The sequence below is a fragment of the Macaca nemestrina genome, chromosome 16 (assembly GCF_043159975.1).
Source record: "Macaca nemestrina isolate mMacNem1 chromosome 16, mMacNem.hap1, whole genome shotgun sequence".
Lineage (NCBI taxonomy): Eukaryota > Metazoa > Chordata > Mammalia > Primates > Cercopithecidae > Macaca > Macaca nemestrina.
The window spans coordinates 104,059,718-104,073,853 of NC_092140.1; the positions used below are offsets into that span (position 1 = coordinate 104,059,718).

Here is a 14,136-nt window from a genome sequence, read left to right on the forward strand (position 1 = left end):
ACTGTGGGTCTGTCATATATGGTTTTTATTATGTTGAGGTGTGTTACTTCTATACCCAGTTTTTTTAGGGTGTTTACCATGAAGGGATGTTGGATTTTATCAAATGCTTTTTAGCATCAACTGAAATGATCTTATGGTTTTTATCCTTTACTGCGTTGATATAATGCATCGCATTGATTGATTTGCAAATATTGAACCATTCTTGCATCCCAGAGGTACATCCCACTTGTCATGATGAATGATCTTTCCCATATATTGTTGAATTCAGTTTTCTAGTATCTTGTTGAGGATTTTTGCATCAATATTTATCAGATATATTGGCATTTTTTTGGTTTTTGTTTTGCTTTTTTTTTTTTTTTTTTTTTGAGACTGAGTCTCACTCTGTCACCCAGGCTGGAATGCAGTGGCATGATCTCAGCTCACTGCAACCTCTGCCTCCCAGGTTCAAGTGATTCTCCTGCCTTGGCCTCATGAGTAGCTAAAATTACAGGCGCCCGGTCACCACACCCAACTAATTTTCGTATTTTTAGTAGAGATGGGGTTTCATCATACTGGCCAGGCTGGTCTTGAACTCCTGACCTCCAGTAAACCACCCACCTCTGCCTCCCAAAGTGCTGGGATTACAGGAGTGAGCCACCACTTCCAGCCTATGTGTGTCTTTACGGGAGAAGTGTTTCTTGTAGGCAACAGATCAATGGGTCATTTTATTTTTTTATTTATTTTTATTTTTTTTGAGATGAAGTCTTGCTCTGTCACCAGGCTGGAGTGCAGTGGTGCCATCTCGGCTCATTGCAACCTCTGCCTCCCGGATTCAAGCTATTCTCCTGCCTCAGCCTCCTTAGTAGCTGGGACTACAGGTGCATACCATCATGCCCAGTTAATTTTTGTATTTTTAGTAGAGACAGGGTTTCACCATGTTTGCCAGGATGGTCTCTATCTCTTGACCTCGTGATCCACCTGCCTTGGCCTCCCAAAGTGCTGGGATTACAGGCGTGAGCCACCACACCTGGCTGGGTCTTGTTTTTTCATCCATTCATCCACTCTGTCTTTTGATTAAAAAGTTTTAGTCTGCTGACACTTAACATTATTATTGATAAGTAAGGACTGACTTACTCTTGCCATTTTGTTATTTTTTTTTTCTGGTTGTTTTGGGGTCTTCTCTTCCTTCTTTCCTTCTTGTCTTCCATTAGTGAAGGTAATTTTCTCTGGTGATGTGATTTAGTTACTTGCTTTTTATTTTTCATGTATCCATTGTTATGTCTTTTGGTTTGAGGTTACCATGAGGCTTGTAAATACTATCTTATAATCCATTATTTTAATCTTATAATAACACTGTTTTCATAAACTAGTAAAAAGAAAACTAATAAAAACTCTACAACTTAAATTTGGGTCCCTATTTTTTAACTTTTTGTTATTTCTATCTTATTACGCCATTTATGTCTTGAAAAGTTGTAGTTAATATTTTTGATTGGCTCATAGTTTAGTCTACTTAGAATAAGAGTAGTTTATACATCATAGTTACAGTGTTATAACATTCTGCATTTTTCTGTGTACCTACTATTACCAGTGCATTTTATACCTTCAGGTTGTTACTTATTGCTCATTAATGTCCTTGTCTTTCTGATTGAAGTACTCCCTTTAGCATTTCTTCTAGGACAGGTCTGGTGTTGACGAAATCCCTCAGCTTTTGTTTGTGTGGAAAAGTCTTTTTTTCTCCTTCACTTTGAAGGATATTTTCACTGGATACACTGTTTCAAGGTAAATGTTTTTTTCCTTCAGCACTTTCAATATGTCATGCCTCTCTCTCCTGGCCTGAAACGTTTCTACTAAAGAGTCTGCTGTCAGATATATTGTAGCTCCATTGTATATATTGGTTTCTTTTCTCTTGCTGCTTTTAAGATCCTTTCTTTATCCTTGATCTTTGAGACTGTGATTATTAAATTCCTTGAGGTAGTCTTCTTTGAGTTATATCTGCTTGGTGTTTTATAACTTTCTTGTACTTGGATATTGGTATCTTTCTGTGGGTTTGGCAAGTTCTGTTACTATCCCTTTGAATACACTTTCTACACCTCCCATCTCCTCTTTAAGGCCAATACCACTTAGATTTGTCCTTTTGAGGCTATTTTCTAGATCCTGTAGGCATGCGTCATTGTTTTTTATTCTTTCGTCTCCTCTATGTATTTTGAAATAGCCTGTCTTCAAGCTCATTAATTCTTTCTTCTGCTTGATCAATTCTGCTATTAAAAGACTCTAATGCATTCTTTGGTGTGCCAATTACATTTTTTGGCTCCAGAATTTCTGCTGCTTTTAAATTATTTCAATCTCTTTGTTAAACTTATCTAAATAGAATTATGAATTCCTTCTCTGTGTTATCTTGAATTTCTTTGAGTTTCCTCAACACAGCTATTTTGATTTGTCTAAAAGGTCACATATCTCTGTTTCTACAGGATTGGCCCCTGGTGTCTTATTTAGTTCATTTGGTGGGGTCATGTTTTCCTAGAAAGTGTTGATGCTAGCAGATGTTCTTTGGTGTCCGGGCATTGAAGAGTTAGGTATTTATTGTAGTTTTCACTGTCAGGGCTTGTTTATACCCATCTTTCTTGGGTAGGCTTTCCAGATATTTGAAAGAACTTGGATATTGTGATCTAAGCTGTCTCTGCTTTAGGGGGCACCCCAAGCCTCCTAAACTCTGTGGTTCTTGCAGACTCATAGTGGTACTGCTTAATGGCCTAGGACAAGATCCAGGATAATTCTCTGCATTACCAAAAAGAGACTCTTGTTCTCTTCCCTTACTTTCTCCCAAACAAACAGAGTCTCTCTCCCTCTCTGTTCTGAGGCACCTAAAGCTTGGGGTTGAGTGACACAAGCACCCCTGTGGCCACCACTACTGTGACTACACTGGGTCAGACCTAAGGCCAGCACAGCACTGGGTCTTGCCCAAGACCTGCTGTAGCCTCTCCTTAGCTATTGCATAAGTTTGCTGAAGGACGTGGGGCTCTACAGGCATCACATGGTAAAAACAGCCAGGCCTGTGTCCTTCTCTTCAGGATGGCAAGTTCTCCCAGCCTGTGGGTGGATCCAAAGGCGCTGTCTGGGAATCAGGGTCTAGATCAAAAACTTTAAAAGTCTACCTAGTATTTTATTGTGCTATTGCTGAGCTGTCACTCAAACCACAAGATGCAGTCCCTCCTACTCTTTCTACCCCTCTCCAAAGGCAGAGGAGCATCAATCCACGGCCACCTCAAACACAGGCCATGGCGGTACTGCCACACTACCGCCAATGTTCTCATAAGGCCCAAAGGCTCTTAAGTCAGTTGGTGGTGAATGCTCCTGTGAATTATTTTAAAATGCTTCTGTTCTGTTTTGTTTTGTCTTTGAGATGGAGTCTCGCCCTGTCACCCAGGCTAGAGTGCAATGGCGTGATCTCGGCTCAGTGCAACTTCTGCCTCTCAGGTTCAAATGATTTTCCTGCCTCAGCCTCCCAAGCAGCTGGGATTACAGGCACCCACCACCATGCCCAGCTAATTTTTCTATTTTTAGTAGAGACAAGGATTCACCATGTTGGCCAGGATTGTCTCTAACTCCTGACCTTGGGGTCCTCCCACCTCAGCCTCCCACAGTGCTTCTTATAAAAGTACAAAATAGCTTAATGCATTATAAAAATAATCAAACTTACCCTTCAACAAATACTCGAAGAAGAACATCCATGAGAAAAAATAAGGCAATAGCTAGAGAAATAGAACGATACACCAAAGGAATATAAAGTTTGCTATCATTGAAAATTAGGTCGGCAAGGAGGAGAGTGACATCCAGTAAGACCAGGAAGACTCCAAATATTCTAAAATAAATAAATAAATAAATAAATAAATAAATAAATAAATGCAAAGATAAAGGGGCTTTTGTCCCTATAGCTATACTATATTTAGGCCACTGATCAGGTACCAAAATGTTATTATTTAGTATTAAGTTGCCCAGTGGCAGGAAAAACTGTAATGCCTTAGAATCTCAGAAAGTCACTGTTTTGACCCAATAGAAGCAGTTCTTAATAAACAAAATTTTCACCAAACGACTTCACAAGATATTATCATGCCCTTTTATAGTAGACACATCAGACCATCACCTCAATAGAAAAGTAAAACTGAATTAAAATCACCTGTGTCTGTTTGTAAATTCTTCTTAAAATTTGAGAATGTCATAAGAAATTTATACCAATTTCTCATAAAAAATAAACCCTCAATCTGGATAATTCTAAAGAATTTATTAATAAAAACCAAATGAAAGCATGAGTAACATATGCTCATAAAAGACCAAGATTTTTCATCAGTGACATTCTCAACAAGTACATGATTCCATATTTATGGGTGCTTCTAGCATAGTGATGGGCACATGAGTCTTGAACTCTAAAGTACCTCCTGCCACTTGCTGTTACATATTCTAAATACATTCTCCATAAACTGATTAGACTATTTGCCTTATCTATGAAGATGAATGAGTCTTCGAAGTAGTTTTTTAAAAACTTGCAGCTCAAATTAAAATAGTATTAATTCAAAAGGAAACAATTACATTGCATAAATCTGTATCATAGTATGAAATCTTACTCTTATGTAGAGAAGAGTCTAAGTAAATTGTTTCCAGAATTAAAGAGTAATTCTAGATGTATAAGGTACTTAATAAAACACTTTACTAATAATTATAGAATTTTAACATTTGATTTTCATTAATGTTACTTTTACAGATGGAAGAAAAACAATATTAATAAGTTACTATTAATCTTAGGCAAAAGCCATTTATTTGCAAGTTTTAATGTCCAGCTTAAACCAAAATTCCATGATAAATTAGATTACATTAGATGGGGCACATGGCTACTTAGCAACTGATGGACAGTGGAAATGCTTTTTTGTTTTTTTATTTCAGTCTTTCTCATTGAAGTATTAAGTCTCATATATATATATATACATATTTTTTTTTTTCTTTTTTTAAAAGATGGAGTATTGCTCTGTCGCCCAGGCTGCAGTGCAATGGTGCAATTTCAGCTCACTGCAACCTGTGCCTTCTTTTTGTATTTTTAGTAGAGATGGGGTTTCACCATGTTAGCCAGGCTGGTCTTGAACTCCTGACTTCAGGTGATCCGCCCACTTCGGCCTCCCAGAGTGCTGGGATTACAGGGGTGAGCCACCATGCCCAGTCAAGTCTCAGATATATTTAATACATGGTGTTTTCTATGTCTCACATACCCAAATGCAAAGGATGATACAATTGAACGCACAATTTTCTTAATCTTGGTGCTGCAAAAAGAAGTAAAAATAAAATTAATCAGATTTCTTCTAACATATATTGTAAATTTAACCAAAAAACAAAGGCCTTTATAAATACAATTTTAAAAGAAAGTTATTCAGAAGTTGTATGACAAAATGCTTTTTACTAATAGCTAAAATTTTATTCTTTCTGTTCCATAAGTATTTTCCTTTGCTATCCAGAATATATGCAAATAAGACAGTAAACTTTGGATGTTTAGTACCATTTCCGTTGCATGCAAAGCCCCAACCCCAACTTTATGGCAATACTAAACTTAAACTTGTGCTCATCAACTCAAGGAGTATAGCATGAAGACAGAAAAGGGTGGTAGAAGAGAACTGTATTTTAATGCCGGCCTGGGCAAGTCATCAAACTTTGGCCAGATCTCAGTTTCCACCGCAATAAAATAAGGCATTTTGGGAATGAGCATAGGGAGTAAATGATGCTCTTGTCATCTCTTCAAACGAGACACCTAGTGAACAGATACACATTAGCAAGAGTCGCATTTAAGGTTGCAAATGAACTTCAAAGGTAAGACATTTTAGTAAGATATACTTCAAAGGAGAAACACCCGAAAGACTGGGCTCCTTCCATTAATCAAAGGAAGGAGAACCTGTTTGGAGACTCCAATAATGCCTCATTTTACCTTATGGCTGGAGACAAGGTAGCTGATGAGGAACAATTCTTCTGTCCTGCTGAAGCCTCCTGTGTTGGAGGCTCTTCAGGAGAAGTCTTCAGGAAGTTTCTGTCACACTGAAGCCTCCAACACAGGACTCAAATTCCACCCCGAGAGCCATGAATCCTAAGACAACGCTCACAGCCTGTGCCTAAGACTGCAGAACAAAGAGGGCAGATACTGAGCAGAACTGGGCACTGCCAAAATTGGCCCTTGACATGAACAGACATTTCTCAAAAGACATACATGTGGCCAACAAGCATATGAACAAAAGCTCAATATCACAGATTAGAGAAATTCAAATCAAAACCACAATGAGATACCATTTCACACCAGTCAGAATGGCTATTACTAAAAAGTCAAAAAATAACAGATGCTGGCAAGGTTGCAGAGAAAAGGGAACACTTATACATTGTTGGTGGGAGTGTAAATTAGTTCAACCATCGTAAAGAGCAGTATGGCAATACCTTGAAGAGCTAAAAGCAGAACTATTTGACTGAGCAATCCCATTACTGGGTATATACCCAGAGGAATATAAATCATTCTACTATAAAGATACATGCATATGAATGCTCGCTGCAGCACTATTTACAACAGCAAAGACATGGAATCAACCTAGGTATCCATCAATGACAGATTGGATAAAGAAAATATGGCACATATATACCACGGAATACTATGCAGCCATAAAAAAAGAACGAGATCATGTCTTTTGTGGGAACATGGATGGAGCTGGAGGCTATCATCCTTAGCAAACTAGTGCAGAAACAGAAAACCAGATACTGAATGTTCTCACCTATCAGTGGTAGCTAAATCATAAGGACTTATGAACACAAAGAAAGAAATAGACACTGGGGTCTACTTAAGTGGGGAGGGCAGCAGGAGAGAGAGGAGCAGAGAAGATAATTATTTGGGTACTGAGCTTAATACCTGGATGATGAAATAATATGTAAAAAAAAAACCTCCCTGACATATGTTTACCTATGTAACAAACCTCTCATGTACCTCCAAACCTAAAAATAAAAGTTAAAAAAAAAAAATTGGCCTTTGCTGAATGATGTTAGGTTAACCTGAGATAAAGGAAATCCCCAATCCTTCTAATCTTCCCCTCTCCACCACCTCCGCCCAGGCTTGGAGAGTTAAGGCTGATGTAGATAGAGGATCAACTGGCCAAAAGAGGTGAACTCTCTCCTCAAGTTGCCATTCTCTTACTACAAGAACCTCTGATCCCACACAGTCTACTGGATCTCTGGGTATCAAGGAAATGTCATAAATCTGAACTCACTTGACAATGTCACCATACAGAACCAAGCCTGACAGATTACGAAGGCATGAAGGAGTGGCTTGGGTGGCTTTAGCCCCTTAATCTGTTTCAGTGTCCACTGAAACTATACCAAGTAAATATACAATTGAGACTTTTTCGGTTAAAAAAAGTGTATTATGTAAATGCAGCTTCAAGCAGTTATGTGCAGTTTGCAGGGAAATAACTGACTCAATAAATCCATATCCAGGAAAAGTACTGTTCACACTCGGGAGCAACAGACAGACACTCCAACATGCAGCAACTCAAAGCACAGCCTCCATGTACCTTTCCTAAAAACAATTACTCAGAGTGCTTGAGTCAGCTGAGCAATGAATCAACATGAAGAATATGGAATTAAGGAAGATGACTTACAGAGAAAAGATGGTAAATAATATAAACTCAGAATTAGGTAAGTCTAAATAATAATTGTTAATGTAGCATAAAAATGTAGCAGGTGAAAATGTAAATAAATGATTCTAGAAGTAAAGATAAATCATATAAAATCATGAATAATAGTATTGATTTGAATTTTTAGGCATTCTTACACTAGGATTCAAGGTGTGGAAGAAGACAGAAGTAAAGGCAGGTTGCGTTTCTTATCTTTCACAGGTATAAGTCCAGTTTTATTCTTGATAATGATGGAGAAAAATGATATAATTATGTTTTCTATATGTTTAAATATAAACATTGATAGACTGGAAATGGGCTTCTGACTTGCATATCAATAAAAAATGCAAGGGATAAAAACAAATCAATAGCAAAATATAGACCAATTTAAAAAGAAAATATCAAAGTATTTTTAATAAAGAAAAAGATGATAAATAAAACCAAACATACCAGAAATCATAAATACAAACATATTACTCTCATATTGCATATTGAGAAATACTCTCAGATAACTTTGAAATTAAAGGCATTACGTGCTATACGCGAGAGACAAAAACTAAATTTAAATGACAATTTAAAAATAAAGAGACAGAGGCCAGGCGCGGTGGCTCACATCTGTAATCCCAGCACTCTGGGTGGCCAAGGCAGGCAGATCGCGAGGTCAAGAGATTGAGACCATCCTGGCCAACATGGTGAAACTCCGTCTCTACTAAAAATACAAAAAATTAGCTGGGCGTGGTGGTGCGTGCCTGTAGTCTCAGCTACTCAAGAGGCTGAGGCAGGAGAATCTCTTGAACCTGGGAGGCCAAAGTTGCAGTGAGCTGAGATGGCGCCACTGCACTCCAGCCGGGTGACAGAGCAAGACTCCGGCTCAGGGAAAAAAAAGAGAGAGAGACAGAAACAGATATGAGATACTAAACCTTAACACACTAAAAGTTCCAATATCAATATCAAAGTTGAATTAAAAGCACAAATACTAACTATGAACATGACTTATTTTTTATCAATAGAAGGTGGGAGCTACATGACACTAACAAGACCATGTTTAATGAAGTGGGATTTGTATTGGAGGCAGGTGCTATCTCTCCCACTGGACACATTTTTCTCTGGTACAGACTCTGGGGGTAGGGAGATGGCCGTGATGCAAAGCACTAAAAACACTGTAGTGACTCTCGTTTTCCTGCTCACTCTAGATCATTAAAACAGGGTAAGGACAATACAGGGGGATGACATTTTCATGCTGAGAAAACTATGAGTCACTTAGAAGAAAAGTAAATTTCTACACTTTATACCTTAAGACAAAGTAAATTCAGAGCAGATATTTTATTTAAATGAAGAAAATAAATTCAAAACAGAAATTTTGGTGAATATATTTAAAATTTTGGGGTAAGAAGGACTTTCTGAGAATAACATTAAAGGCAAAATCACAAAGAAAAGTACAGATACATTTGATTACATGAAGATTAAATACTTTTATATAGTGAAAAGCAAGACAACCTGGGAGAAAGTACTTATATTACATAAAATAGAAAAAAGATCAATAGATTTAACTTTTCAGTCCAAAGACAGAAAAACACTCCAATTTTAACAGGGCAAAGGTCGTTTGCAAATGATGAAATATTAACTTAGAAAGGGTAAATGAAGGTGTGTCAAGAATGTGCATTAAAACAAATATATTTACTAATATCAAATAAATCAATGATGGCTAGTGCTAAGTGTGGGAGGGGAGAAATGTACACTTTGCATCTTGATGTTAAAGCACATATCAATATCAATAGTGTCACAATCATTCCCTTTGACACAGACTTTCCACTTCTGAGAATTTATAACAAGCAAATAACCAACAATATACAGAGATTTAGCCTCAAATATATTCATTTTTTGTAACACTTAAAAACTTGTAAAAACAACTTAATTGTTCAGCAATATCTGACTATTAAATGAATTATAGCACATCTACACCATGAAATATTACACAACTGTTACAAATAATGTTGTAAGTGCACATGAATATGTATTAACAAAAAAATATAGTCATGATGTCATAAAGTAATAAGGTTATTTACAAAAGAATAATAACAAGTATGGTCTCATACCTATACACAAAAAAAGTATATGCTTAAAGAACTTAGAAGTGCATGCATCCAAGTTTAAGAATGACTATAGGTGGGTAGATTTGTTGATTGTATTTTCTGATTTTCCTTTAATGAACTCTTACGTTATTTTCAGTTTTTAGAATAAAACCTATTCACAGAGCTACAGAGTTTTCAAAGTATTTTTGCATGTTATTTTAGTTTTATTACTAATTTTTTACAATACAATATCCAGTACATAGATAGCATCATAACCAGTTTACATTTGAATAATCTGAAAGTTAAAGAGGTTTAGTGACTTGCTGAGTATCAGGTGAATGAATATATGATGTCAAAGCCCAGCACTGATTCCAGCTTTTACTATAAATCCAAGATCATCCGCCTGGTATGAAACACCAGCATTTCTCACAGGGACTACTGCAAATTCCTCCTATATCTATGTAATGAGACTTTGTAATTTAAAAATAAAATGAAATGAAAATCTGCTTTATTTTGTTTGGAGTGGAGAAAGAAGGAAATGCTTGCCTTGCTTAATCTGTCTAATTTTGCTTCAGCCCTGGACAGCTCCATTAAAGAAAATGTATAGCTAATTTGCAGACACACAGTTTAATTCAGTGGCAAATTCAGGGTAATTTGAAGAACTATTTGTATTTGCCCTGTTTGTTTCCAATCTTTGTTTAGACACCAACAGCTTACAACTATGGCGAGTTAACTTCCTCTATGGCAGTACTTCCTCTCCAGCATTGACCCAAGCTGGCAAATGGTTATATAACTGGGCAAGAAAGAAGCAGAAGAAAAATCTCCTGAATATGTCTGCAGTTCAGACACAAGACAGTTTAAGAATGTATTGTTTCATTACAGTGAGTACATGATAAAATGCCTTCAGGTCAGTGCAACAGGAAGTACTCTAGTGAGATTAGAAACAAATAAGAATAAAATCCCAATGAGCATAAAGAGGTTGTTAGCAAAACATGTTTGCTTTTGCTATCAATACCACTTGCTCATAGGCAAAATCTACAAAACTGGGAATCACACAATACCCAGTAAAAATGAGAAATGTTCACTAGTGATGAGTTAAGTAGCATTCTGCATCCCTGTTTTTTTTTTTTTTAAACTTTTAATGGAATTAATTTCTTCTAAGAATACTTTCTACATTTTCAAGCTAGAAGAACATTTATTTCTGAATGGATGGAATTTTTTTTTCAAAATAATACTTGTCTAAGAATTCAACTGGAGTAAATATGGTGTACCTTCCCACCCATACATTTTGATATCTTTCCATAGTTTCCCTTTTTCCTTCTTGCCTCAGCGTAAGCCCTGTTTAAAGACAAGAGATCCACCAATGGCTCCCTCCTTTCAAACTTCAAACTGACTTACTCATATGAAGCAACATTTTCAGCATCTTCAACTTCAAACTTGGAAAGTCGTTCTAACATACTTTAGCCACCAAAAAAAAAAAAAAAAAAGCAAAAATATATCATTAGATATTTGCTACACAAAATAGTGATGGAAAATATATTTGAATAACAAGAATCCCATGAATCTAAAGGATATAGTAAACATGACTTAGCTCACTGGAAGATCTAATACTTAAGAAAGAAAATTACAATCATTAACCAGAAACTCTTTCCTCATGGATACTCCCAACACTGAATTTTCCATATTTTTGTCTTCTTTTCTATCTCTCTTTCTATATATATGTATATAAAGATATATAAAAGAACATGTCTACAGATGTATAACATATAAATAATGTGTATAGACATATCTCAAAGACATTGTGGGTTTCATTCCAGACCACTGCAATAAAGCAAAAACTGCATTAAGCAACTCACACAAATGTTTTGGTTTCCCTGTGCATGTGAAAGTTATGTTTACCCTACACTATAGCCTGTTAAGTTTGCAATGGCATTATGTTCAAAAACTTATGTACATACCTTAATTCAAAACTACGTTATTGGTTAAAAAATGCTAATGATAACCTGAGCCTGTAGCAAGTCATAGTCTTTTTGCTGGTGGAGGGTGTTGCCTCCATGTTGATGGCTGCTGATTGATCAGAGTGGTGGCTGCCAATGGTCGGGGTGGTTGAGGCAATTTCTTAAGATAGGACAACAATGAAGTTTGCTGTAGCAAATGACTCTTCCTTTCACAAGTGAGAATTAAGTGGTGAAGCCATCAGGTCCTGGACTTTCTTGAAAGCCTTTTTATTACTGATTCAATCTCATTACTTGCTTATGGTCTGTTCAGGTTTTCTATTTCTTCTTGGTTTAGTCTCGGTAGGTTGTATGCGTCAAGGGTTTTGTCCACTTCCTCTAGGTTTTCAAATTTATTGTAGAGTTGTTCATAAGTCTCTAATAATTCTTTTTATTTCTGTCATATCTGTTATGATGTCTCTTTTTTTGTTTCTGAATTTACTTGTGTCTTCTCTTTTTCTTAGTCTAGCTAACAGTTTGTTGATATTTTTAAACCTGCTTTTTGTTAACCTTTTGTAATTTTTGCCTCAAATTTGTTTATTTCTGTTTGTTCTTCATTATTTATTTCCCTTTAATAATTTGGGGTTTGGTTTGTTCTTACTATTCTAGTTTCTTGAGGTAGAATTGTTCAGTACCTTATTTGAAAGTTTTCTAGTTATTTTTGATCCAGGCATTTATTGCTAAAAACATACGTCTTAATAACTGCTTTTGCTGTGTCCCCTATGTTTTGGTATGTTGTGTTTCTAGTTACATTTGTTTCAAGGAATTTTTAAATTTCATTCTTAATTTCTTTCTTCACTCATTGTAACTCAAGGGCATGTTGTTTAATTTCCATATGACTGTATAGTTTTGAATGTTCCTCTTGTTATGAATGTCTAGTTTTATTCCATTGTGGTAAGATAAGATACCTGAAATAATTTCAATTTTTAAAAATTTGTTGAGACTTGTTTTGTAGCCTAACATATGGTCTATCTTGGATAATGTTTCATGTGCTGATGAAAAGAATGTGTATTCTGCAGCTGTTAGGTGGATGTTCTGTAAATGCTTGTTATGTCCATTTGGTCTATGGTGGAGTTTAAGTCTATGTTTCTTTGTTGATTTTCTGTCAAGATGATTTGTCCAATGCTGAGCGTGAGATACTGAAGTGCCCAACTCTTACTGTAACTGGGTCTATCTCCCTCTTTAGATCTAGATATTCACTTTATATGTCTAGGTGCTCTGGTGTTTGAGTGCATACATATTTACAATTATACACATATTATAATTGTTATATTTCTTGCTGAATGGAACCCTTTATTATTACATAATAATTTTGTTTGTCACTTTTTATGGTTTTTAACTTGAAGTCTGTTTTGTCTGATACAAGTATAGCTATTTCTGCTCACTTTTGGCTTCCATTTGCATGGAATATCTTTTTCCTTCCCTTCATTTTCAGTCTATGTGTTTCTTTACAGGTAAGGTGAGTTTATTTTAGATAAAATATAGTTGGGTCTTATTTTTTAATCCACTCAGCAAGTCTATATCCTTCGTGGTGTATTTAATCTATTGACATTCAAAGTTATTATTGGTAGGTGAGGAGTTACTTCCAACATTTTATTGTTTTCTGGTTGTTTTGTATATGTTTTGTTCCTTTCTTCCTGTTTACTTTTGAAGTTGGGTAGTTTTCTGTAGTGATAAGGTTTCATTCCTTTCTTTCTCCTTTATGTATTGACTCTAACAGTGACTTAAAATTTTGCATGTTTTTATGATAGTGGTTATCATCTTTTTACTTCCAGATGTAAGACTCCCTTGGGCATTTCTTGTAAGGTTGGTCTAGTAGTGATGAATTATCTTTGTTTTTGTTTATCTATGACAGATTTTATGTCTTCTTCATTTGTAAAGGATAGCTGTGCTGGGTATAGTATTCTTGGCTGAAAGATTTTTTTTCTTTCAGAACTTCAAATATATCATCCCATTCTCTTCTAGCCTAAGGTTTCTGCTGAGAAATCAGCTGTTAGTCTAATGGGGATTCCATTATAAGTGTCTTACTTCTCTCTGCTATTTTAAAAAATCTTTGTCTTTGATTTTTCACAATTTGATTATAATGTCTGGGTTGAATGTATTTGGGGTTCTTTGATCTTCCTGAAACTAGATGTCTAGCTCTCTTTCAAGAGTTAGGAATTTTTATGCTCTTATTTTATTAAATATGTTTTCCTCATATCTTCTCTTCACTTTTCCTTCTGGAATGCCCATAATATGAATATTTGATCAAAGTAATGGTGTCCCATAAATCCTGTAGGCTTTTTCATTCTTTTTTATTCTTTTTTGCCTGCCTGTGTTATTTCAAAGGACTTGTCTTCAAGTTCAGAAATCATTTATTCTGCTTGATCTTGTCTATAAAGCCATTGATGGTATTTTTTCATTTCATCC

The 14,136-nt window shown here is 35.8% G+C and overlaps 1 protein-coding gene across 1 annotated transcript in view; it reads right to left on the reverse strand.

Moving 5' to 3' along the window:
- LOC105490276 (transmembrane phosphoinositide 3-phosphatase and tensin homolog 2) overlaps positions 1–14,136 on the reverse strand; it is a 93,267-nt gene that overhangs the window by 53,077 nt on the left and 26,054 nt on the right. Inside the window, 3 exon segments of the mRNA XM_071081565.1 lie at positions 3,677–3,838; positions 5,235–5,285; positions 11,132–11,191. Of these exon segments, the coding sequence (XP_070937666.1) occupies positions 3,677–3,838; positions 5,235–5,285; positions 11,132–11,191 (273 nt within the window).